The following is a 24,303-nucleotide window of genomic DNA, read 5'->3' on the forward strand; positions in this document are numbered from 1 at the left end:
TCCCATCTTTACTTCTGAGAGCCGCTGCCACTCCAGGATGCTCTTTTTATACCCAGTCATGTTAATGACCTATTGCCAATTGACCTAATGAGTTGCAATTTGGTCCTCCAGCTGTTCCTTTTTTGTACCTTTAACTTTTCCAGCCTCTTATTGCCCCTGTCCCAACTTTTTTGAGATGTGTTGCTGTCATGAAATTTCAAATGAGCCAATATTTGGCATGAAATTTCAAAATGTCTCACTTTCGACATTTGATATGTTGTCTATGTTCTATTGTGAATACAATATTAGTTTTTGAGATTTGTAAATTATTGCATTCCATTTTTATTTACAATTTGTACTTTGTCCCAACTTTTTTGGTATCAGGGTTGTAAGATTATAAAAGCCATACCACTTTCTCTGAGGTCAATGGTCAAAGAAGATGTTGTTTATTCAAAGGTCTCTCCGCGACTAAGACAGTTTTGCATTGAAGGTGTTGATTTCTGTGACTATAAATGTTCCAACAAGGTAGTCAGATACATGCTGATGCAGGAATGTCATCCCAATCCAATCAGAAGATTTCATATTCTCAAAGGATTTGAAATTGAAGAGGTAAAGAAAATAAGGAAAAATTATTTGTCATTTCCTCTTCCCCCTAAAGTTAAAGAAGTAAATTTTAAAATCTTAAACAAAATGTATCCAACAAACAAATTCCTAAGATAAAGATTTAATTCTGATGTAAATAATTGTGTATTCTGTGAGAAAGAAATTGAGGATCTGGAACATGTTTTTTTTTTCAATTGCTACTTAGTACAACCTTTTTGGAATGATATGCAAAGCTGGCTGCAGTCCAAAAACATTGATTTGTCACCTCTGACTGTAAACATGGTCAAATTTGGTGTGTTTATTGATAATAAAAATCTAGATTTTGTTGTTAATGTTTTATTAATACTTGGAAAATTCTTTATACATAAATGCAGGTATTTTAAAACAAAACCCTGTATGATTAGGTGGAGGAATGAGCTTAAGATTCAAAGATTCAAGATTCAAAGATTTTTGTCAATTCACTATATATCCAGGACATATAGGAGAATCGAAATACCGTTTCTCTCTCACCTTACTTGAAAAATAAAATCCATCCATCCATTATCTGTAGCCACTTATCCTGTCCTACAGGGTCGCAGGCAAGCTGGAGCCTATCCCAGCTGACTATGGGCGAGAGGCAGGGTACACTCTGGACAAGTCGCCAGGTCATTGCAGGGCTTGTAAAATCAAATAAAAATATAAAATAATATAGGTAAAAATACACTCTAAAATCAAACAATGTACAAAATAGCAGTAGTGCAAATACAGTACAATAACCATAACGGAGAAGGTGCTTAAAAGAGCAGCTTATGAAGTGTACATGAACAGTAGTGCAAATGACCAATAGCAGCAGGTACAACAGTAATGCAAATGATTGTGGTGTGATGTGCAAACGGATGAGATAGAGTTCTTGTGTAAATGAATGTGTTACAGACCAAGGACAGGGGGTAGGTAGTGGACAGAGTTCAGCATCCTGACAGCCTGGTAGATGAAGCTGTTCAGCAGTCTTGTGGAGCGGGCCCGGAGGCTCCACAAGACCTTTTCCCTGAGGTCAGGAGGATGAAGAGTGAGTGTGAAGGGTGGGAGGTGTCACCAGCAATGCTGATGGCTCTGCGGGTGAAACGGGAGTGGTAGATGGCCGTAAGGGAGGGCTGAGGGGTACCAATGATCTTGCTGGCCATGTTCACTATGCATTGCAGAGTCTTCCGGCAGGAAGCATTGCAGCCTCCGTACCACGCAGTGATGCAGCCAGTGAGGACACTCTCAGTGGTGCCCCTGTAGAATGAGCACATGATGGGGGGTGGGACTCGTGCACTCCTCAGTTTGCGGAGGAAGTAGAGGCGAGTTTGAGCCTTCTTGGCCAGCAATGTGGTGTTGTTGGACCAGGAGAGGTCGTCAGTGATGTGCACCCCCAGGAATTTGGTGCTGCTTACCCTCTCCACTGCAGCGCCATCGATGGTCAGAGAAAGAAAGAAAAGAAAGAAAGCACAACTTTATTCATCACACACTTGTGAAATTTCCCCTCTGCATTTAACCCATCTGAAGCAGTGAACACACACATGCGAACAATGAGCACACACACATACCCAGAGCAGTGGGCAGCCATGCCAACAGTGCCCGGGAAGCAGTTGGGAGTTAGGTGCCTTGCTCAAGGGCACCTCAGCCCAAGGCCATCCCATATTCACCTAACCTGCATATCTTTGGATTGTGGGGGAAAACCGGAGCACCCGGAGGAAACCCACGCAGACACGGGGAGAACATGCAAACTCCACACAGAAAGGCCCTTGCCGGCCACTGGGTTCAAACCCAGAACCTTCTTGCTGTGAGGCGACCGTGCTAACCACTACACCACCGTGCCATCCCAGAGGGGGATGCTGTGAGTGACCTCTTCTGAAGTTGACCACAATCTCTTTGGTCTTCCCCACGTTCAGGAAGAGATTATTGTCTTTGCTCCACTGGACCAGTTGGCTCACCTCATTCCTGTAGTTGGCTTCATCATTGTTAGTGATGAGGCCCACCACAGTCGTGTCGTCTGTAAACTTGATGATGTGGTTGGTGCTGTAGGTTGGTACACAGTCATAGGTCAGCAGGGTGAAGAGCAGCAAGATGAGCACACACCCTTGTGGTGCCCCTGTGCTCAGCATGATGGTTCTGGAGGTGTTACTGCTGATCCGCATGTTCTGTGGCCTCCTTGTAAGAAAGTCCAGCACCCAGTTACAAAGAGAGGTGCTGAGTCCCAAATGTCCGAGTTTTTGTATTTGCTGCTGGGGAATGATTGTGTTGAATGCTGAACTGTAATCCAAGAACAGCATTCGCACATAGGTGTTCTTTGAGTCCAGGTGAGTGAGGGCTGGGTGTAGAGCAGCGGAGATAGCATCCTATGTGGACCTGTTTGACGTATATGCAAACTGGAACGGGTCATGAGAGGGAGGGAGGATGGACTTGATGTTCTGCATGACCAGCCGCTCAAAGCACTTCATAATGATAGAAGTCAGTGCTACGGCTGACAGTCATTATAGCTGCATGGGAGGGGCTTCTTTGGCACTGGTATTAAGGTTGTGAAAGGTCCTAAGTAAGGTCCTAAGTCGTTAAAGCTAATTAATGATTTAAAAAAAAGCCCTTAAATTGTTTTCATTAGTTAATACCTTTACGTTAATATGAGAAAGCCCTTTATATTTTGTTTATTCTTTATTTTATTATTATTTTTATGTTCCTCAACCAAAAGAAGGCACTGTATGTGACTTTGAAGTGCCTTGTTTGTTTATATCTATATGTTCTTTAAAAAAAGGTTATGAAAAAAAACTTGTCCGTCGCGCTGGTATTTACGTCATTACTGTCGCACAATTAAAACGTGCCAGATCAGTCGGCTGGTGGGTTTTCAAAATAGTAAATACATGCATGTATTTTTGTAATAAATACATATTTTCCTGAGCTTATTTCCCATATTAATACAAACAACATGCACTTTCAGTTTTTTTAATCAAGGCTGAATACTTTCTTCTTTGCCGCTGCATTTTATTAAATCAAATTTAAGACTTTTAATTTGATTTCTTTGAGCGCGACCACAATGCATGATGGGATATATTGCTTTGGTTAGAGACCATCGGCTGTACAGTACTTTTCGTGATGCATTGTGGGATACTTTCAGTGCACTATATCGGGTGTAAATAATCCTTACTAAGGTTTCGGACAGCACTACAAAATGGCGTCCTCAATATATATATATATATATATATATATATATATATACACACACACACACACACACACTACCGTTCAAAAGTTTGGCGTCACCCAGACAATTTTGTGTTTTCCATGAAAAGTCACACTTTTATTTACTACCATAAGTTGTAAAATGAATAGAAAATATAGTCAAGACATTTTTTCTGGCCATTTTGAGCATTTAATCGACCCCACAAATGTGATGCTCCAGAAACTCAATCTGCTCAAAGGAAGGTCAGTTTTATAGCTTCTCTAAAGAGCTCAACTGTTTTCAGCTGTGCTAACATGATTGTACAAGGGTTTTCTAATCATCCATTAGCCTTCTGAGGCAATGAGCAAACACATTGTACCATTAGAACACTGGAGTGAGAGTTGCTGGAAATGGGCCTCTATACACCTATGGAGATATTGCACCAAAAACCAGACGTTTGCAGCTAGAATAGTCATTTACCACATCAGAAATACACTCTATACATTGCTAATTAGTTTAAAGTGATCTTCATTGAAAAGAACAGTGCTTTTCTTTCAAAAATAAGGACATTTCAAAGTGACCCCAAACTTTTGAACGGTAGTATATTATATATATATATATATATATATATATATATATATATATATATATATATATAATTGAAACAAAAGACTACAATGCAACGACAAACTTACTACAATACATTTAACAATTCTATCTAAAACCAAAATCCCACCTCATGTAATGAGTGGATTAAAGGTATGTAAGACAAAGAAAATAAATAAAATATAACAAAGGGTTAGCACAACTGATATGACGATATAAGTGAGCATAAGTCCTTAATTGTTAATTTTCTTGAGACATTTGTGAGCGTCCCAGCTATATAGAGTGCCCTATATAGTTAAGAGGGAGTGATTTCGGAGACAGGATTAGTTTCCATGGTGTTAACGTAAAGCATGCCACGGTGTCGTAATCCAGGAACTGACATACCCTCGCCGGATGTGGGTTTACGGCAAAGTGCGGTGTTTTCGTTTTGCCTATACTACAAACTACTTCGTTGAGCACCCTTTTGTCAGTAATAAAATATTTGGTGCACCATAACGTAGATTTTTAAAGTACGTACTTTAATTGTCTCAGAAAGCATGTCAGTTGTTCCTCCAAATCGCTCGTCTACCGGTTGGCCGCGCGGAGTTAATCAGTTCGGAAACAAATACATTAGCCCACCGACTAAACCTCTAACCCTGGAGAGGACCATCAACCTGTGAGTTGCTTTGCTAAAAAGATAAGCCTACTTTTTATTACATTTGCTACTATGCAGTATATTAGACAATGCATGATAGTTATAAGGTGTCGAAAACGTGACTCGGTTATTTAATGTTGTGAAGGCAGCAGGGAGGCTAAGCTGTTAGCAGAATAGCTAATTAGCCGACAGTGTTTGTGGTCGTTTTTAATGCTTATGTGTTTTGCTCTAGATATCCTCTGACCAATTACACGTTTGGTACAAAAGAGCCGCTGTATGAAAAGGACAGTTCGGTAGCCGCCAGGTTCCAGCGCATGCGCGAAGAGTTTGAGAAGATCGGGATGAGGCGCACGGTGGAGGGAGTGCTGATTGTGCATGAGCACAGACTGCCTCATGTCCTGCTGCTGCAACTGGGAACCACCTTCTTCAAACTGTAAGTCACAGACAGGCCCGTTTCAAGCTATTTGGGGGCCCTAGGCAAAGGGGGATCTGGGGCCCATAATTATCCCCCCTCCCTCGACGAAAGGCCTTATGGCCGCCTACCCACTGAAGACTTAATAAATAAACATCACACATATTGTAATCAGTCTTACGATTTTTACTTAATAAATGAACTCTTTACATGATTATAAATAATTATCAAACCCAATTAAACACAAGAATAGACAAAATACACACATATATATAATGTGTGTGTGTGTGTGTGTATATATATATATATATATATCAAATATGAAAATAAGACAAAGTAATATAAAATGTGCAAATAACACAACACTAAATGTTTACGGTATATACACAAGTAGAAATAACTTCAAATGGTGATTAAATGATTACAAACATGAATAAGAATCTTAATAAGAACCAGCACACACAGAAAAGTGCAAAAGGTATAGAAAAACACATAATTTAAGAATACACAACTAGAATCATGGGCAAAATGTCTAAGGCTACGTTCACACTGCAGGCTGAAGTGACTCAAATCCGATCTTTTCGCCCATATGTGACCTGTATCCGATCTTTTATTGACAGTATGAACGACACAGATCCGATTTTTTCAAATCTGACCCAGGCCGTTTGGATATGTGGTCCTAATTCCGATCCCTATCCGCACTTTTCATATGCGACTTCAGTCTGAACCACCAGGTCGCATTCATCCGACTTACACGTCATCAACAAGCCACAAACGTCACTATTCTGCGCTGAAGTAGGCGGCGGGTCTCTCAAAAAAAGTTACAACAACATGGCGCATAATCACGGGCGCAGATAGAGGGTGGGACGAGTCCCACCCAGATTTAAATTCACCTCGCTCAGTCCCCCCCACTTATAGGGAGGAAAAAACGTCTATGCTGTCTTTCTTTGCATAAGGCAAACCTCACGGAAAAATCAAAAGACTAATTACCATTCGGTTTATTGAGGTGCACAGCAGTGTATACATAGTTACAACAACTCACATAAAACAAAGACTGATATTCGGTTGGTTGAGCTGCGCAGACTGCACAGGTTGCGAGCTCGAGCTTGGTTGCTATGGTAACCCACAACAAGTTTGACAGGCATATCGGGGTTGGGGTTGGTTTGCTGGCAGCTTTGTCCCCCCCAGTTTTTTGTCCCCCCCCCAGTTCAAAAAACGTATCTGCGCCCCTGCGCATGACATCAATGCGAGGGACGCTTCGGGCTGTGAAGGTTCTGAATCTTCTCAATGGAAGGACGCAGAGGTTAGGGAGCTGATTTCCATTTGGGGGGATGCAGCTATTCAAGCTAGATTGGATGGATCATACCGCAACCGGGCGGTTTTACTTCCGTAAACACTGGCCATGCTCACTGCGTGTGACGTCGTCGTATCCTGCAGTGCGTATGCAGAACACTTTTATGTCGCTTTTCGTTCATACTGAGGATCACATACAAGTCGCATATATTTGTTAATGTGAACGATTTCACAAAAAAATCGGAATTGAGCATTAAGCCTTGCAGTGTGAACGTAGCGTAAGATGCACACTGCACTTTTCAATGCGTTTCAGACAGTGTGTTGTTCCTGCAAAATAAGCACAAGTTAAATGTTCTCCGGTATATGTTCTCAAGTTTACAAAGAACAAATTGATATTAGTGTTAGCACTGAAATGTATGTGCAGTCTGCAGTGCAAGTTTTAAGTTTTCATAAAACAATTTGATTCTGCTTGTTAAGCAGCACTGATGTGTCCATGCTTACAGAAAAGTTGATAATACTAGCACAGAAATGGGAATTTTCTGTATGTTGTAGTGAAGCAACTCTTGGTTTTGCCAGCAGTGGAATAGAGACAAATATATGTCTGGCAAGAGTGTGTAGTTATGTATGTGAAATGTAATTTTACAGTGGTCAATAAATTCTGATTTTCTTCAGTGACACAGATATCGTGATGTGGTTGAAATTTCTTGCAATATATTGATTATCGCAGAATCGATGTACCGTGATATTATCGTTATCGTGGGCAAAATATCGCCATAGTATCGTATCGTGAGGTATCTGGTGATACCCAGCCCTACTTACCAGTGTCTTGTTTTTTTTTCTGTCTTTCTCTTCCCTTTTCTTCTTTCTCTTCTGGCTCCCTGAGGGGTAATTTCGCTTCATATTTGATTTTGTTTTTGTTTTTTTGCCGCGGAACTCTGCAACCACTTGACTGGACGGAGATGGGCATTGAGGGGTTGACAACAGACTGTCATTGCACTTTTCGGCCAAAGCATGTAGGGAGGCGCTGTTGTGCATTAGGGGGCCCCCCTTGGAACTAGGGTATTTCAACAAGTGTCATTAGGCGCTGCGCTGCCGCGCTCAAAAAGTTGTCATTGCTATTGAATACATAACCAGTCGTTCGGCAGCGGGGGCCCTTCGAGGGCTGGGGCCCTAGGCAATTGCCAAGTCTGCCTACCTTGTTGCAACGGGTCTGGTCACAGACTTGCCTGGTGTCCTCGAACCTGCCATAGTGTAGGTGGTGATTTGGCCAGTGAGCACCATTTAAAAGACACTAGTATGGTCAAAAGTATGTGGACACCTGACTAAGGTGACCAGATTTCTCGAGTCTAAAACCGGGACACTTTGCGCGTGACCGTGATACTCGTGCACGCACACGCGTTTTGATGTAAACATGTGCCGGCTCAAACCATGGCTCAGACAGGTACTTTTTATAGAAGCTCACTTTTATCAACATTTCAGAGAATAATCAAGTTTTTTCTTGTTATCTACATGCACTTCTATCACAATTCAGTTAAAGTAAGAAAATCAGACAACAGATGTGATGGTAGGGAATAGGCCAATAGCCTAAATTTCAACCGATTTATTTCACCTTTGTGAAAACGCCAAGAAAATGCATTGCTTGCATATTAACGTCAACATTTTATGCGATTAACTTTTTTTTTTAACAATAGGCTATGTATTGTAACAGCAACGAGCGCATGAGCCTAATCGTTGTCACCTCTGAACCTTTACCCCAAATGCCTCTGTTTAATCTTAACCAGTGTCGGGTATTAACTATTTTGACAACGTGAACCCTGAGTTGACAACAGCATCAAACAAGTCAAGACGATCTGTGATACAGATGAAAGACAACAAAAAATGTTTCAGAAACGCAGCCACCCAACCCACCCACCCTAAAGAAGATGCCATTTTATTGCATATATTTACATGATGAGTGAATTTGCTCCAGTAGCGCTTTATTGCCCGAGAGCCTGCTGGGAAACTGCGAGCAAGTATCGTTGAAATTGGCCCGGGTAATGAGCAAGGCTTCGAGAGTAGGCACGGTCATGCGATTCCTCTCGTCAGTCAGGTGTTACTCATGAGTGAAAAATATTCGCTCAACTGGAGCATTGGTGCGAGGTAGGCACATGGCAAACTGGCAAAGCTGGCTGACATTGCTGTAAGAAATCTCCCTACTCTTGAAGTGCGTGAACATCTCCGCCCAGCGCTCATCCGTGCGGCATTGTCGCGTAGTAGTTGACAGCCGCTAGCGCAAAAAAACGTTATAATGCGGCCTCTATATTGCAACATTGTACAAATAGATGCATTGTTAGGTTGACTGCGCACACACGCTCATTGATGCTGAATTGCTAGAAGCTTTATTGACATCTCGTTGGCTATATATGATCGCTGTAACCGGGATAGTTTGTTAGCGTTTGGTGTAAACCGGGACATTTCAGCGTCCCGACGGACCTTTGTCGGGACTGGGGACACATGACTCAAAATCGGGACTGTCCCAGTCAAACCGGGATGTCTGGTCACATTACACCTGACCAACTTTCCTAAACTGTTTCTATACAGTTTGAAAGAAAGCACAACTTAATTCATCACACACTTGTGAAATTTCCTCTCTGCATTTAACCCATCTGAAGCAGTGAACACACACGCACATACATACCCAGAGCAGTGGGCAGCCATGCTAACAGCGCCCGGGGAGCAGTTGGGAGTTAAGTGCCTCGCTCAAGGGCACCTCAGCCCATATTAACCTAACCGCATGTCTTTAGACTGTGGAGGAAACCCATGCAGACACGGGGAGAACATGCAAACTCCACACAGAAAGGCCCTCGCTGGCCGCTGGGTTCGAACCCAGAACCTTCTTGCTGTGAGGCGACCGTGCCGCCACATACTTGTAGCATTTACAACTTCCATTCGCTGGAACTAAGGGGTCCGAACATCTTCAAGCATGACAGTGCGCCTGTTACAGGTTTATCAGTAAAACTCCTCCTTCAGTCTTCACCTACACGGACAGAACTGGGCAAATCTGCCTTTGGTTCATATGCAGCACATGAGTGGAATACATTACAAAATACTTTAAATTTGGACTAGCTACCCTCCCTAAATGTCTTTAAAAATCTTTTAAACTCAGTTCTCACACAACAGTGCCATTGTTTTTCATAATTTTTAACCCTTATATCTTTAATTCATTTTTTTATTTTTTCTTGTCCATACCATCTGGAATGTCTATGTGCTCAGTCTGTGTTTATTTTATTTTCATTTTTTGGAATGTCTGTGCGCTTATATGTGTTAATATTGCATGTTCTATGTGTATGTTGTCTATGTATCATCTTTTGGCTGCTCCCGATTAGGGGTCGCCACAGCGGATCTTTCGTCTCCATTGCTCCCTGTCTTCAGCATCCTTCTCTACCACACCTGCCACTTTTATGTCCTCTCTCACCACATCCATGTATCTCCTCTTTGGCCTTCCTCGTTTTCGTTTGCCTGGCAGCTCCATCCTCAACATTCTCCTTCCCACATGCTCTGCATCTCTTCTCAGGATGTGCCCATACCATCTCAGTCTCATCTCTCTTAGCTTAATTCCCAAGCTCTCAACATGTGCTGTCCCTCTGATGTGCTCGTTCCTTATCCTGTCCAACCTCCCGTCGCAAACCTTAACATCCTCGACTCCGCCACCTCCAACTTTGCCTCCTGTCTCTTCATTAAGGGTACGGTCTCCAATCCATACATCATAGCTGGTCTCACTACTGTCTTATACATCTTACCTTTCACTTTTGCTGGGACTTTCCTATCACAAATGACTCCCGAAATCCTTCTCCAACTGCTCCACCCTGCCTGCACTCTCTTTCTCACCTCACTATCGCAGCCCCCATTTTCCTGCACAGTTGACCCCAGGTATGTTGTCTATGTATATTGAAACTTTTTATTTGCTGCCACCTTGGCCAGGACTTCCTGGAAGAAGAGATAATGTATCTCAATTCCTGGTAATAGAAAGGATAAATAAATAAATAAAAATAAACAAAGCGAGCTCCATGAAGACATAGTTTGCCAAGGTTGGTGTAGAACAACACCCTGTGACCTCAACCCCACTGAACACTGTGAGGTTGAACTGGAATGCCTTCCCAGAAGACTGGAGGTTATTGTAACAGCACAGGGGAACAAAATCTGGAATCGGATGTATAGCAAGCACAAATGGGTACGGTGGTGTAGTGGTTAGCACTGTCGCCTCACAGCAAGAAGGTTCTGGGTTCGAGCCCAGTAGCCGACGAGGGCCTTTCTGTGTGGAGTTTGCATGTTTTCCCTGTGTCTGCATGGGTTTCCTCCGGTTTCCCCAACAGTCCAAAGACATGCAGGTTAGGTTAAAGGGGAACTGAAGGCAAATTTATTTTCTTAGCAAAATTCTATTTATCTCATTTTATTAAATATTGGAATGCATTTTTGATCGCTATTTTGTCACTGCTATAGCAAGCGATGAGTGTTTGAAATGCTATGTAATATATCAGTCCAGGGCTTTTCAAAGTGTGGGGCGCCAGAGTTCTTCGGGGGGGCGCAACATGAGGAGCCTTTACCAGAGACAAAATGGATCGATTTTTAGTACCTAAAGCTACAGTGAGTGAGGAGACAGAGTTTGGGCCAAGCAAAAAAACCCAGAGCCTCCAGGATGTTGTGATTTGCAACTTCAGCACAAATTCAACCAATCCCCGTGAGTTCAGGGCGGTGTTACAATTATATCCAATCACCGCAACTTTCCCGCAAATTTGACCAATCGTTGGTGTCGTCTTGAGGTGACGTCGACAAACTACCTTCCGCCTTACTTCCGTGTTTACGTTCAAGAGAAGCAGCATGCGCGCAGTGTTGCCAGATTGGTTTTAAGTGCATTTTGGCGGGTTTTGAACATATTTTGGACTGGAAAACGTCAGCAGTATCTGGCAACATTGCATGATGTGCGAGTCAGTGTTTATGTAGGCTTAAATTCTGTTACTGAAAGTGTGTGATGTTTACAGTGAAGCACTATGTGCACTTTATTTATTTATTTATTTTTTTAACTTAATACAAGAAAGTAATGGATGCCAACATTTTTTGCCAAAATGGTATTTTATTTTCCATTGTTTAGGCAGCTTCAGCATCATACTGTGAGATTCTGTTCAAATTGTTTTTTTTTTTTCTTCTATGAAGCCTGAGCCATTTTATTTTATTAGTTTATAATTATTGTTTAATTTAGTCTTCAGGAGAGACTGCCTGCACACAGTACTAGTATTAATAGTTTTTTTTCTTACATGAAAGCTGAGGCATTTATATTATATTTTAAGGTAACTTCATGTTGTGCTGTGAGGTTCTATGCACTTTAACTTTTGAACCAACAGGTGCACTTGGATAAGTAAAGCCTATTTTTCTGCATTTTTGTAGTCCTGGTAATCTTTTATATTGGTAAAGTTGTTTATAGGACCATTTCTCAGTGTCTTTGTTTTTTAATCAATAGTTTTTCAGTAATAACTTAATATTTAACATATCACTCAGTTTTAATCACAAAAAGAGAAAATCGCAACAATTTCTCGCAACTTTCACTTCCTCCCGCAATGTAATCGCAACAAAAACCTAAAAAACACCGCAACTTTCATCGCAATTTTTTTGGAAAACCCCCGCAACATCAGACATTTTAGCCCACAACAATCACAAAAAAGGCCCGCAGAATCCTGGGGGGACTGGAAAAAGAAGGAAGTATGACCACGATTATTTAAAGTTTGGATTTTCATGGACTGGATCTGAAGATGCTCCACTGCCACAGTGTGTTGTCTGCCAAGAGGTGCTCGCTAACGATGCTATGAGATGTTTAAAATGTGTAAAACAAGATGTTTTAAAAAGCACAGATGTTTAAAATGTGAAAAATAAAAAAATAAAAATGTGTACAACAACCATTTTTTAAAAATACGAATGGAACATTAAATATAGCAACAACAAAAGGTGTAGGGGGGGGCGCTGTTGTTTATTTGCTCTCCGAGGGGGGGCTGACTCTCCCACACTTTGAAAACCCCTGTATCAGTCCATATGTCAAAGCAATGGCCGTAAATGAGATTCGTTGAGACCTGTGCGAGATATCGTAGGACGGAAGTAAAACGTACAGCGCAAATCAAAGTGAACAACCCTGTGTCCGAAATCGCTCACTCATTCCGTACTCCCTATATAACAGGGATGCAAACGGCGCGCCTTTTGGCGGATGGCGCCTTTTTCACGGCTGAATTGCGCAGATCCGAATTTTTTTGGGGGGGGGGGCGTTGGAGTGTCTGATTTATAATTTCAAAGTAAATTCTGTATTAAAATTACTAAATAAGCAAATCCGTTACAGTCCATGAAACAGGAAGTATAAGGATGAGGAAAAAACAGTTTAAATCGGGAAGCTGCGCACATCTGCGCAGTCCTGCCGCTCAGGCTGCACAAATGTGCGCAGCTTCCCGATTTAAACTGTTTTTTTACTTTGAAATTATAATCAGACACTCCAATGCCCCCCCCCCCCCCAAAAAAAAAAATTCAGATCTGCGCGATTCAGCCGTGAAAAAGGCGCCATCCGCCAAAAGGCACGCTGTTTGCATCCCTGATATAAGGAATTACTATATAGAGGAAAAAACGATTATGGATACTAGTCCATCACGCTGGTATTTACGTCATTACTGTCGCACAATTAAAACGTGCCGGATCAGTTGGCTGGTGGGTTTTCAAAAATAATAAATACATGCATGTGTTTTTGTGATACATATTTTACTGCGCATATTTCCCACATTCATAAATACAAAGTACCTGCACCTTTCAGTTTTTTGAAATCAAGGCTGAATACTTTCTTCTTTGCCGCTGCCTTTTATTAAATCAAATTTGAGACTTTTAATTTGATTTCTTTCAGCATAGACAGCACTACAAAATGGCATCCCCACTATATAGTGCCCTATATAATGAGTAGGGAGCGATTTCAGACACGGGTTGTCAAAAGACGCGTGCGCCCTCTTTCAAATGCTGACGTAATCAAGCCGGAAGTTTTTTTTGTTTTGATAGCAATCAGGAAAGTTTGAAAAAAATAGGCAGTAATTGTCATTTAAACTTGTTTTTGTGCAATATTTTGTTTGGAAAACGAAATATTGTTTTCAAAATGGCGGCACTGACACCTGGCTGACATTTCACGTTTTGAAGTCTCGCACAAGTCTCGTGAAGATCGCGCTGATAAGCGACGCCTGCCGTGGACCAAACGAACTAAATTCAACATGGCTACAAACCGAATAGGCTGATAAGTATAATGTTTAATTGCCATTAGTTGCCAATACGAGTCACGATATAAGGTTACTAAAACCGAAAATGTAATTGAATAACACGTTAATTAAGAAATAAAGCAAGTTTAAAAATGACTTCAGTGCCCCTTTAATTGGTGGCTCTAAATTGACCGTAAGTGTGAAATGTGAGTGTGAATGGTTTTGTCTGTATGTATCAGCCCTGTGATGATCTGGCAACTTGTCCAGGGTGTACCCCACCTCTCACTCATAGCCAGCTGGGATAGGCTCCAGCTTGCCCGCAACCTAGCACACGGTTATGGATAATGAATGAATGGATGGTCTGGTGTCCACATATTTTTGGTCATATATGAACTTATGGGATATTTATGTTTCTAAAAGTGCAAGATTGCATTCTTAGTATTATGTACTACGTTGATAGCGTATATGTTTTCTGGCAGCAAATATCAAACATTACCTGTGGACGTCTGCTATAATCATGGTGAGCTTGCATGGAATATTATTAATTCATACACGAATCTTTGGTAATCTCTTAATCATGCTAAGGGTCATGATAGGAAAAGAAAAAGAGATATCTGTACAAATGATAAAGTGGAGTGTTTACACAATGTGTACCCTGAGAAAGTGACTTGAATTTCTGCCTAAATATCACTGAATATCTGTGAAAACTTTTCAGATGGTCATATTTTGACATCTACTTTATATAGTTCTGAAAACTACAAGTTTCTCTGACCTGAAATATGTTTCTCTTTTCCTTGTCTCTCAATCATAAGTTTTAGCATTGCATTTAAACATTTTAATTCTAATTACACTGAAAAAAAAAAAAAAAACATGTACCTCTACATACCGAATATATTTTTATGAAAATGACCTGTGCTTTCAGCCCTGGTGGAGAATTAAACCCAGGAGAGGACGAAGTAGAGGGCTTAAAGCGGCTGATGACAGAGGTATTGTTTTTGTTTTCTCTTCATTTCAAACTTATCTCTGAATGGGCTCTGTCCATTTGATCCTTTGATGTAAAGAAACGGTAGTGTAATTTTCTTTTTCTGGATTTTTTGTTTTCGTTAAATTGGATATGATAAATTATGCTACATCACTGGGGTCAAGCTTGATAATCAGTCTTTTTGTTTTGCATTTAGGGAGTGAAATGCTTTATTGTCCAGGCAGAATCCTTGTTTACATTATCTACTTTGTTGAAACACTGGATGCAAGCAGTATAGTTTGGTTCAGCTCTGACAAGTGTAGATGGAGAGGTTCAAATATAGATGTCGAGCTTCAAAAATGTAAAACATTATATCGATAAACATTTTTAAGGAAGACAATCACTACAAACTTCTAAATAATAAGTTTGAATGGCACAGAAGCACTATCGCCTCTTAACTTATTTTTTCTAATTTTCTATCGTTCATGTTGAATGAGTATTCATTTAATGCATTTTTTTTTAATTGCATATCACTGGAAAGTCACAAGTAATCAGCGCAGCGTGACGTCACGTTCTTAAGTTGTATAAAAGGAATGTGGTATTTTCCTGTATTAATCCCAGCATAGCAAAACAAGGTGCAATCTAATAACAATTGATGCAACAACAACAATGGATAGGAAATGTTCCGTTTAGCTTTGCAGCTTCATTGATGAAGACTTGTGCTTTGGCTAGATCTTGGGGCGTCAGGATGGCGTGAAGCAGGACTGGGTGATTGATGACTGCATTGGAAACTGGTGGAGGCCCAATTTTGAACCACCACAGGTTAGTGATCTGTTCCCCATGTTCTCTGTATGTACCACACTGGAATACATAGAAATTGAATGTAGTTCATTTAATGAACATAAGCACTCATGAATTAAGACTATGCTTTATCGTTAATTTAACTTAACGTCTATGCTGGATGTCTTCAGTACCCCTACATTCCAGCACACATCACAAAGCCCAAGGAACATAAGAAGCTTTTCTTGGTCCAGTTACAAGAGAAAGGTAAGGCCTCACAAGGATATACAGTGCTCTCTGCAATTATAGGTACTCCTGGTAAAGATTAGTTTTTTTAAAAAGGGGGGCATTAGAGGGGAAAAAAAATCCACTTTTTAGTGGCTTCGTTTCACACGGGTTCGAGGCCCTCTCGTGCACTTTCCTCTCCAGCTCACCCCACAGGTTTTCAGTGGGGTTCAGGTCAGGGGACTGAGATGGCCATAGCAGAAGCTTGATTCTGTAGTCAGTGAACCATTTTTGTGTTGATTTGGACATGTGCTTCAGATCATTGTCCTGCTGGAAGATCCAATGATGACCCGGTTATAGTTTCCTGGCAGAGGCAGCCAGATGTTGGTTTAAAACGTCCTGGTATTTCATGGAGTCCATGATGCCATGTACTCTAACAAGGTTTCCAGAGTATTTGGAGGAATAACGGCCCCAAGACATCAAAGAACTTCCACCATGTTTTACAGTTGGGATCGGGTTCTTTTCATGATGGCCATCTTTTTTTTTTTTTACACCAAACCCACCTTGAGTGTTTTATTGTCAGAAAGCTCCATTTTTGTTGCATCAGACCATAGAACGTGGTTCCAGTCAAAGTTGTAGTAGCGTTTCACAAACTTCGGGTGCTTACGTTTGTGGTTAACTGACAGAAAAGGCTTTTCTCTGACAGACCTTCCAAATAATCCATTGGCATGGAGGTGGAATCTGATTGTGGTTTTGGAGACTCGGAAACCCCAAGATTTTACTTTTATATGTTTGTTTGTAATTCACCAACAGCGATCCTTGGGGATTTTTTTTCCTTCTCTTACCATCCTCCTCACTGTACGTGGAGGCAAAATACACTTGGGTTCTCTTCCAAGCAAATTTATAACAGTTACAGTTGGTGTCCATTTTTTTTTATTATTGCCCTAACAGTAGAAATGGACATTTTCATCCAACTAGCTATTTTTTTTTTCCATAACCATTCCCTGACTTTATGAAGGTCAACACACTTCTCCCTCATTTGGTTTGTGTTCCCTTATCTTTCCCATGTTGATTGATGACTAAGGGAATTTAGCCTCTGTGTCACCTCATATTTGTTCCCCAGTTAATCAGGAAGTCATGGATTACAGCTTGAAAGTTCCGACACACTCCCGTCAACTTAAAAAAAAAAAAAAATGTGCAATTTAAATGGGAAACATGCTTTAGTTACATTGTGTCCACTATTATTTCCAGGGGTGCCAATAATAGTGGTGTATACGTGTTTGTTGAAAATAATTGTCTTGATGTGGGATTTGTTTTTCTCTGAATAAATCTATTTCAATTAAAAGATGGATTTTCCTCATTTTTCACTGTGAGATGAAGCTACTTCACCAAAAGGTGATTTTTTTTTTCCTAATCCCTTTTTAGTAATCTTTACAAGGGGTGCCAATAATTGTGGTGTACACTATAGTTCTCTGTACCTCCATGTATATGTAGATGTGACTATTGATCTTAACTTGTGGTTGTATTCCAGCATTATTTGCTGTGCCAAAAAACTACAAGTTGGTGGCAGCCCCCTTGTTCGAGCTCTATGACAATGCTCCTGGATACGGGCCCATTATATCCAGTCTCCCTCAGTTACTGAGCAGGTGAGAGACCATAAAGGTACAAATGATTGTGATATTGTATGTCACTGTCATTATGAATATCATTGCTCTTTAGTGGACCTCAAATGTTTGCTGTGCAAAGCACTTTCTTTATTGTCAGTTTGGTTGCATCACAAATCCATTTTTAATCATTATTTTTCATTACGTTTGCATTGAATTTGGTTACTCCAACACTGCTGACCAGGTACATAAGGGTGAAGCTAGAAATAATGCAAACATTTGTCACAGATTTGTTGCTCAGACAGACAAAAGCCATTTAAAAGATAAAAACAGTCCAGGATTTTATCCCCCGCTGGCTGAAAGGCCCGAAGGGGAATTGTGTCGTGGTAATGTCTGTCTGTCTGTCCGTCCGTCCCGGAAGGATACTCACCTTCTGAAATCAACTTCTCTCACAATTGTTGAAGGAATTTCATGAAACCTGACAGGATTCTTTGTTATATGTCGGTAATATGCATATTGCAATTGCGTTCAGTTCAGTCACGTTTTACTAGAGTTATGGCCCTTGATTACCAAACTTGTACTTTGACAAGTTCATGAGGGTGTATTAAGTACTTATAACATAGATATAGTTGCCAACAGGGGATATTGTGCTCTCAGAGCACTCTTGTTATTTTTGTGCTCGTGTGATCCATTTTCATATCAGGCTGAATTGCAAATGGCCTCCTATTTACTATACAGTATACACCGATCAGCCATAAAATTAAAAAATAAATAAATTTAAAAAACACTGATAGGTGAAGTAAAGTACACTGATTATGTTGTTATAGTGACACCTGTCAAGGGATGAGATGTATTGGGCAGCAAGAGAACAGTCAGTGCTCAAAGTTGATGCGATAGAAGCAAGATAAATGGGCAAATGTAAAGATTTTAATGACTTTGACAGGGGCCAAATTGTGATGGCTAGATGACTGGGTCTGAGAATCTCTAAAATGGCACATCTTTTAGGGTGTTCCCAGTATGCAGTGGTTAGTACCGACCAAGAGTGTTCTAAAGAAGGATAACTGTTGAACCAGCAACAAGGTCATGGGTGTTAGGCTCATTGATTCGTATGGGGCACAAAAGCTAGCCCATACGGTCCAGAAGAGCTACTGTAGCACAAATTGCTGAAAAAGTTAATTCTGATACCTGTCTGTTTCAGCCAGCATTAACCTTTTCATCAGTTTGTGCTACAGTAGCTCTTCTGTGAGATTGGACCTTCTGGGCAAGCCTTCATATCCCATGCAAATCAATGAGCCTTCGACACCCATGAACCTGTCGCCGGTTCACTGGTTGTCCTTCCTTTGACCACTTTTGGTAAGTACTAACCACTGTACACCAGGAACACACCACTAGGTGTGCTGTTTTGGAGAGGCTCCGACCCAGTCATCCAGCCATCACAATCTAGCCCTTGTCAGTCACTCAGATCCTTACGCTTGCCCATTTTTCCTGCTTCTAATACATCAACTTCGAGTACTCACTGTTCTCTTGCTGCATAATGTATCCCACCCCTTGATAGGTGCCACTGTAACAACATAATCAATGTACAGTGGTGCTTGAAAGTTTGTGAACCCTTTAGAATTTTCTATATTTCTGCATAAATATGACCTAAAACATCAGATTTTCACACAATTCCTAAAAGTAGATAAAGAGAACCCGGTTAAACATCTCATCTCATTATCTCTAGCCGCTTTATCCTGTTCTACAGGGTCGCAGGCAAGCTGGAGCCTATCCCAGCTGACTACAGGCGAAAAGCGGGGTACACCCTGGACAAGTCGCCAGGTCATCACAGGCCTGACACAGAGACAAACAACCACTCACATTCACACCTACGGTCAATTTAGAGCCACCAGTTAACCTAACCTGCATGTCTTTGGACTGTGGGGGAAACTGGAGCACCCAGAGGAAACCCACGCAGACATGGGGAGAACATGCAAACTCCGCACAGAAAGGCCCTTGTCGGCCATGGGGTTCGAACCCGGACCTTCTTGCTGTGAAGCGACAGCACTAACCACTACACCACCGTGCCGCCCCCCGTCAAATAAATGAGACAAAAATATTCTACTTGGTCATTTATTTATTGAGGAAAATGATCCAATATTACATATCTGTGAGTGGCAAACGTATGTGAACCTCTAGGATTAGCAGTTAATTTGAAGATGAAATTAGTCAGGTGTTTTCAATCAATGAGATGACAATCAGGTGTGAGTGGGCACCCTGTTTTATTTAAAGAACAGGGATCTATCAAAGTCTGATCTTCACAACACGTTTGTGGAAGTGTATCATGGCACGAACAAAGGAGATTTCTGAGGACCTCAGAAAAAGCGTTGTTGATGCTCATCAGGCTGGAAAAGGTTACAAAACCATCTCTAAAGAGTTTGGACTCCACCAATCCACAGTCGGACAGATTGTGTATAAATGGAGGAAATTCAAGACCATTGTTACCCTCCCCAGGAGTGGTCGACCAACAAAGATCACTCCAAGAGCAAGGCGTGTAATAGTTGGCGAGGTCATAAAGGACCCCAGGGTAACTTCTAAGCAACTGAAGGCCTCTCTCAGATTGGCTAATGTTAATGTTCATGAGTCCACCATCAGGAGAACACTGAACAACAATGGTGTGCATGGCAGGGTTGCAAGGAGAAAGCCACTGCTCTCCAAAAAGAACATTGCTGCTCGCCTGCAGTTTGCTAAAGATCACGTGGACAAGCCAGAAGGCTATTGGAAAAATATTTTGTGGACGGATGAGACCAAAATAAAACTTTTTGGTTTAAATGAGAAGTGTTGTGTTTGGAGAAAGGAAAACACTACATTCCAGCATAAGAACCTTATCCCATCTGTGAAACATGGTGGTGGTAGTATCATGGTTTGGGCCTGTTTTGCTGCATCTGGGCCAGGACAGCTTGCCATCATTGATGGAACAATAAATTCTGAATTATACCAGCGGAATATGTCAGGACATCTGTCCATGGACTGAATCTCAAGAGAAGGTGCGTCATGCAGCAAAACAACTACACTATGCACACAAGTCGTTCTACCAAAGAATGGTTAAAGAAGAATAAAGTTAATGTTTTGGAATGGCCAAGTCAAAGTCCTGACCTTAATCCAATCGAAATGTTGTGGAAGGACCTGAAGCGAGCAGTTCATGTGAGGAAACCCACCAATATCCCAGAGTTGAAGCTGTTCTGTACGGAGGAATGGGCTAAAATTCCTCCAAGCCGGTGTGCAGGACTGATCAACAGTTACCGCAAACGTTTAGTTGCAGTTATTGCTGCACAAGGGGGTCACACCAGATACCGAGAGCAAAGGTTTACATACTTTTGCCACTCACAGATATGTAATATTGGATAATTTTCCTCAATAAATAAAGAACCAAGTATAATTTTTTTTTGCTTCATTTGATTAACTGGGTTCTCTTTATTTACTTTTAGGACTTGTGTGAAAATCTGATGATGTTTTAGGTCATATTTATGCAGAAATATAGAAAATTCTAAAAGGTTCACAAACTTTCAAGCACCACTCTAATTCACTTCACCTGTGGGTGTTTTCAATTTTATGGCTGATCGGTGTATGCTCACTACATACTGTACATGGTAAAACATAATGGAATTATAGTATATACACCAGATGCCCGATGCACCATTTGAGATTCAGCCACAGAGAAAGTGTTTTTGTATTTTTATTTACTTTTATCTGCTGTTAATTTTGTGCTTTAACCAATCTTTTCCAAAAGAACGTTTGCGTAGTTGTTCTATGTATAATAGGCCAATGTAAAAAAATAAATAAATTTGCCAATAATAAATTATATTTTTTAATATTATTAATAAATGTATTTTTTTTATTAATAGCATGGTTACACAAGAAGTACTTAATTAATTGACCACTGAGCACTGTCAGTAGTCATCACTGCAACCTCTGGAAAACTTTACTTGCACATAAACAGATATACTGTAAGTATTCTACCAGTGTATGAACAGTTCTGTAGTGTCACATAAAACGTCATGCTGTTGGGTAGAAAAACGGCAATAGTCTCTATGAAAATGGCAAGCAGGCATAGTAAGATCAGATGGGTTCTTGCTAATACTGGTTGTGGTGTAGTTCTGGACCTGGTTTTGGGCGTCGGTTCCCTCCAGGCCTTGGTTGGCCGTGGGTGATGCCTGTACTCCCAGCTATGGACTGCAGTGAGCTCGTTGCTCATTTTTACATCGTGGTTGTCCAGCGCTCTGTGCAGCAGTCCTTTAGTGCTTGGCGCGATGTTGCTTGGTGGCATTGCAGCAGCTGTGCAGGCAGTTTGGGACATACCAGCGCTCTGCGTAGTGGTGCGTCTGTGCTCGCTTTGTGGATCCATGGCGTGGTGTTCTGAGTGATGTTGCCTGGCGTCGTCGCAGCAGCTGTGCTGGCGGTGTGGGACTTGTTTTCATGCACCCTTTGGTGGGACTGTGGCTGCTACACCATTGGAATGACATCCTGACCTTTGTGGTGGAACCCCCCCCCCAAATAATTGTAAAGCAACCATGGGTTTTGAGAAAGGAGCTACAACCCCGATTCCAAAAAAGTTGGGACAAAGAACAAATTGTAAATAAAAACGGAATGAAATAATTTACAAATCTCAAAAACTGATATTGTATTCACAATAGAACATAGACAACATATCAAATGAAAAAGCAAGACATTTTGAAATTTCATGCCAAATATTGCCTCATTTGAAATTTCATGACAGCAACACATCTCAAAAAAGTTGGGACAGGGGCAATAAGAGGCTGGAAAAGTTAAAGGTACAAAAAAGGAACAGTTGGAGGACCAAATTGCAACTCATTAGGTCAATTGGCAATAGGTCATTAACATGACTGGGTATAAAAAGAGCATCTTGGAGTGGCAGCGACTCTCAGAAGTAAAGATGGGAAGAGGATCACCAATCCCCCTAATTCTGCGCCGACAAACAGTGGAGCAATATCAGAAAGGAGTTTGACAGTGTAAAATTGCAGAGTTTGAACATATCATCATCTACAGTGCATAATATCATCAAAAGATTCAGAGAATCTGGAAGAATCTCTGTGCGTAAGGGTCAAGGTCGGAAAACCATACTGGGTGCCCGTGATCTTCGGGCCCTTAGACGGCACTGCATCACATACAGGCATGCTTCTGTATTGGAAATCACAAAATGGGCTCAGGAATATTTCCAGAGAACATTATCTGTGAACATAATTCACCGTGCCATCCGCCGTTGCCAGCTAAAACTCTATAGTTCAAAGAAGAAGCCGTATCTAAACACGATCCAGAAGCGCAGACATCTTCTCAGGGCCAAGGCTCATTTAAAATGGACTCTGGCAAAGTGGAAAACTGTTCTGTGGTCAGACGAATCAAAATTTGAAGTTCTTTATGGAAATCAGGGACGCCGTGTCATTCGGACTAAAGAGGAGAAGGGCGACCCAAGTTGTTATCAGCGCTCAGTTCAGAAGCCTGCATCTCTGATGGTATGGGGTTGCATTAGAGTGTGTGGCATGGGCAGCTTACACATCTGGAAAGACACCATCAATGCTGAAAGGTATATCCAGGTTCTAGAGCAACATATGCTCCCATCCAGACGACATCTCTTTCAGGGAAGACCTTGCATTTTCCAACATGACAATGCCAAACCACATACTGCATCAATTACAGCATCATGGCTGTGTAGAAGAAGGGTCCGGGTACTGAACTGGCCAGCCTGCAGTCCAGATCTTTCACCCATAGAAAACATTTGGCGCATCATAAAACGGAAGATACGACAAAAAAGACCTAAGACAGTTGAGCAACTAGAATCCTACATTAGACAAGAATGGGTTAACATTCCTATCCCTAAACTTGAGCAACTTGTCTCCTCAGTCCCCAGACGTTTACAGACTGTTGTAAAGAGAAAAGGGGATGTCTCACAGTTGTAAACATGGCCTTGTCCCAACTTTTTTGAGATGTGGTGTTGTCATGAAATTTAAAATCACCTAATTTTTTCTCTTTAAATTATACATTTTCTCAGTTTAAACATTTGATATGTCATCTATGTTCTATTCTGAATAAAATATGGAATTCTGAAACTTCCACATCATTGCATTCCATTTTTATTTACAATTTGTACTTTGTCCCAACTTTTTTGGAATTGTGGTTGTATTATTATTATTATTATTATTATTATTAATAATAATACTTACAACTGTTTTTTCCTCCTAAATAGGTTTAATTTCATCTACAACTGAGGGGCACACAGCCCGTAAGGCTGTCTCTGTGAGTGCAGTCAGAACCTGAGAGAAAATAAATGGACTGGAGAAGGTGGCAACTTTCTCTGACCTGGAACCAGAGGAGAATGAGCTATCTTCCAATGCTATTTTGAAATTTCATATGTATGTTTTTGTCCATTTAGGTTTTGTCTTCACAACCTGCATTGTAATTTTAGATTTTGGTGTTAAATTACTTTTCATTTACTTCATGTTTTATGTTCAATAAGAAGTGCATACAATGCCTTTAGCCAATAAAATGTCATTCAGGTTTTTTTTTTTTTAAACTTTGACTTTGTTTCTTTTTTATAATAAACTGCCATCATAGGGTTGATTTGATGTGATTATTTCACATGGGAATCAAAATTAGGGATTGTAGGAGTCTTAATATTTTATTTAATAATGACTCTTCCACCTGAAGAAACTTAGAAAAAAAACCTAACACTTCCAGAAGTATGAACTATTACTGGTCCCCCCCCCCCCCCCCTTTTTTTTTTATATAAACGCCT

General features: G+C 40.9%; 1 protein-coding gene across 1 annotated transcript; it reads left to right on the plus strand.

The window, feature by feature from the left end:
* The first annotated feature begins 4,725 nt into the window (after nt 1-4,725).
* nudt21 (nudix hydrolase 21) lies at nt 4,726-24,081 on the plus strand. Its single transcript, XM_060922979.1, has 7 exons — nt 4,726-5,015; nt 5,227-5,427; nt 14,869-14,932; nt 15,640-15,729; nt 15,879-15,954; nt 17,444-17,558; nt 23,755-24,081. Exons 1-7 carry the CDS (start codon nt 4,897-4,899, stop codon nt 23,774-23,776), a joined length of 687 nt encoding a protein of 228 aa, XP_060778962.1. The 5' UTR covers nt 4,726-4,896; the 3' UTR covers nt 23,777-24,081.
* Nucleotides 24,082-24,303: the final 222 nt, after the last annotated feature.

The sequence above is a fragment of the Neoarius graeffei genome, chromosome 6, assembly GCF_027579695.1.
Source record: "Neoarius graeffei isolate fNeoGra1 chromosome 6, fNeoGra1.pri, whole genome shotgun sequence".
Lineage (NCBI taxonomy): Eukaryota > Metazoa > Chordata > Actinopteri > Siluriformes > Ariidae > Neoarius > Neoarius graeffei.

Coding starts and splice junctions, on each gene's coding strand:
- nudt21 (XM_060922979.1), top strand. CDS start 4,897: ATGTCAGTTGTTCCTCCAAATCGCTCGTCTACCGGTTGGCCGCGCGGA. Junction 5,428..14,868: donor GGAACCACCTTCTTCAAACT/GTAAGTCACAGA, acceptor CTGTGCTTTCAG/CCCTGGTGGAGAATTAAACC. Junction 15,955..17,443: donor GGTCCAGTTACAAGAGAAAG/GTAAGGCCTCAC, acceptor GTTGTATTCCAG/CATTATTTGCTGTGCCAAAA.